We start from the raw sequence: 2,506 nt of genomic DNA, 5'->3' as shown, positions 1-2,506 counted from the left end.
CACATGCCGGGAGTGCTTGTGTGCGGCGAAGCTGCTGCCCCATTTCCCGCTGGCTGCCTCTTCGCCAGGGCTGGGTTAGAGTTTAATGGGTTATGTTCACATCGGAGCCGTCCAGGAGTCAGCGGGTCGGCCGGAAACGGCGCTGCTGCCCAGTGCGTACCAGCACACCCCGTGCCCAGGGGAGGGTGGAGATTTGTTTTCACCTCCAATCCGTTCGAGACAACATCTCCTGACCAAACCCCGTGGGGTTTTTCAAGTCCCTGCTCCCAGGTTTGGCTTAGTACCCTGGAACAACTTCTTGCCTCAGTTTCCCCTGACAAATAGGGTCGGCCGGAAACGGCGCTGCTGCCCAGTGCGTACCAGCACACCCCGTGCCCAGGGGAGGGTGGAGATTTGTTTTCACCTCCAATCCGTTCGAGACAACATCTCCTGACCAAACCCCGTGGGGTTTTTCAAGTCCCTGCTCCCAGGTTTGGCTTAGTACCCTGGAACAACTTCTTGCCTCAGTTTCCCCTGACAAATAACCCTGTTGTGAAACCATCCCTCTGCCATTGCTGCAAGTTCTAGGAAAGCACCGGCCCGTGATTTCTTCACAACAGGAGATGAATTCAGCTAGAAAATATGCTCCTCCCTGCCCGGGGATGATGATATTGGGGCTGCATAATCCTTGCTGGGATTATGTGGGGAGCGACCGCCTAGAGGAAAAGCACCTCCATCCACCTCCTGCTCGTACGGGGATGCTGGGGTTTGGGGGGTGGGCAGGGAAAGGGATTGGGACACTCTGTGCGGGGTTTTTGGGGTGTTTCCCAGCTCCCATCAATGCATTTGCTTAGCAGGGAGCCTGCAGCTCACCAGTGAAGCTGTGGGGGTTCTAGCAAGGCTTCTTCTCCTCCTGCAGCACGACTTTCTCCTACCATAGGTGGTTGCAAAGCCCTGCACGAAGAGCCAAGGCTGGGGCAGCAGCAGAAAAACGAGTATAAATGTGGGGGGTTGGAATCACACGTGGCAAGTAAATGGGGCTGGCAGGAGGGAGGATAGAACTGTACCTGCCCATGGCCCACGAAAGGGGGATTGTGCCTTTCTGTGACGAGTCAGAAGACAAGCCAAACACTTCTTTTTGCTGAGAGGCAGGGACTCAGCCCAAGTGCCAGGCACACATGTTAAAGCACACTTGGAAAAGGCGGAGAGGGGGATTTATCCCCATTTCAGAACGATCTCTTTTTCTTCTAGAGGTGCGCAAGTGGTTTCCAGGGAAAGCATTGGCAGTGCTGTCAGTTGCGCTGTTAGCTGGGCTGCAGGAGGTACATGGGGCCCCTCTTAACCTCAAATACCATTTTAATTGCAAGATGGCAACATCTAGGACCAGATTATGGGGCCACTGATGAGCAGCTCTGGCCACGGCCATTGTGGTGGGGAGACCTCCCTCCCCACACGGTCCTTGCGGGTTCTCCAGTGCTGACGGGCGGAGTAGATTTTCTTTTCCTGCTCCAAGGGTTGCTAATGAGTGTTCATCTCTGCTCATCCAGGTCACTGGAATTTCTTTCGAGGTCAGACGTCAGAGCTGAGGATGACAGAGAGCCCAGAGAAAGAAACGAAGAACTTGTAAAGAAAAAAACTTTATCTTAGCTATTATCTACACACACACACACATACCCATATATATGACAATCAGAGCTGCATTATTAGACTGGCACAGCAATACAGGAAACACTAGTGTAAACTACAGGAACTCCAGGCAACCAACCAAACCGAACCGCCTCAGAGCCACAGCCGCAGAGGTGCCTCTCTCCAGCGGGAGAGCACAAGAGGCTGGCCCTCATCAAATGCTGCCGAAGCTGTCGGGTGTGCAGAGGGAGGCAGGAGAGAGGGCAGAGGTGTGAGACCCTGGTGCGACGTGAAGATTGGGGGATACGTCTCCTGACACCCTGGCATTTCTGAAGAGCATCAGGAGCTTGCAGCAAAGGAGAGCGTGACCATGCTTTTAACCAGCCACCAGCATAAAGACGACCTTTAAGGAGAGAAAAATCGTCCTTAGTGCTTTTCTTGGAGCTCCCATGACCTGCAAAGGGTTTCTTTGGCTGAAGACCCTCCCAAAGGGCATTTCTTCGAAAATCTCAAGTGTTTTCTCCTCTGTTTCAGCTGGGGGGATTCCTTTCATTTCTTTGAAGGTCACTCGAAGTTCTGGTTTTTGGGAGGACCCGCCTGCTAACAGGGTCTGAGACCCCGAACGCTTCATGAAGGTTGCTACGAAGCATGTTATTGTGCTATATATTTATATATATCCTACATCATATCTACCAGGCTGTATCCACAGGAGGGGCATCTCCCAAAGGGCGGACAGGACCATTTCTGCAGTGTGGGGAGGAGGGCGCGCAGCAGCATCGCTCTCCCCCTGTCTGGCAATAGCTTTGGGGGATTTTCAGGTGGTTTTGGTATATGTATTTATCCCCGATTTCTTGTTTTAGTTTCTTTTGATAAATCTATTTATTTGGAGATCCAGATCTGT

The 2,506-nt window shown here is 52.5% G+C and overlaps 1 protein-coding gene across 1 annotated transcript in view; it reads left to right on the top strand.

Moving 5' to 3' along the window:
* The window catches only part of CHRDL2 (chordin-like 2), a gene marked incomplete at its 5' end in the record, with an annotated part of 18,154 nt that extends 16,548 nt beyond the window's left edge, over positions 1-1,606 (top strand). Inside the window, one exon of the mRNA XM_010144957.1 lies at positions 1,527-1,606. Coding sequence (XP_010143259.1) covers positions 1,527-1,606 — 80 coding nt within the window. The remainder of the gene's footprint in view (positions 1-1,526) is intronic.
* Positions 1,607-2,506: the final 900 nt, after the last annotated feature.

This window comes from Buceros rhinoceros, unplaced genomic scaffold (assembly GCF_000710305.1).
Source record: "Buceros rhinoceros silvestris isolate BGI_N320 unplaced genomic scaffold, ASM71030v1 scaffold10811, whole genome shotgun sequence".
In the NCBI taxonomy this organism is placed as follows: Eukaryota; Metazoa; Chordata; class Aves; order Bucerotiformes; family Bucerotidae; genus Buceros; species Buceros rhinoceros.
This window is presented reverse-complemented; position numbering and strand designations above follow the sequence as displayed.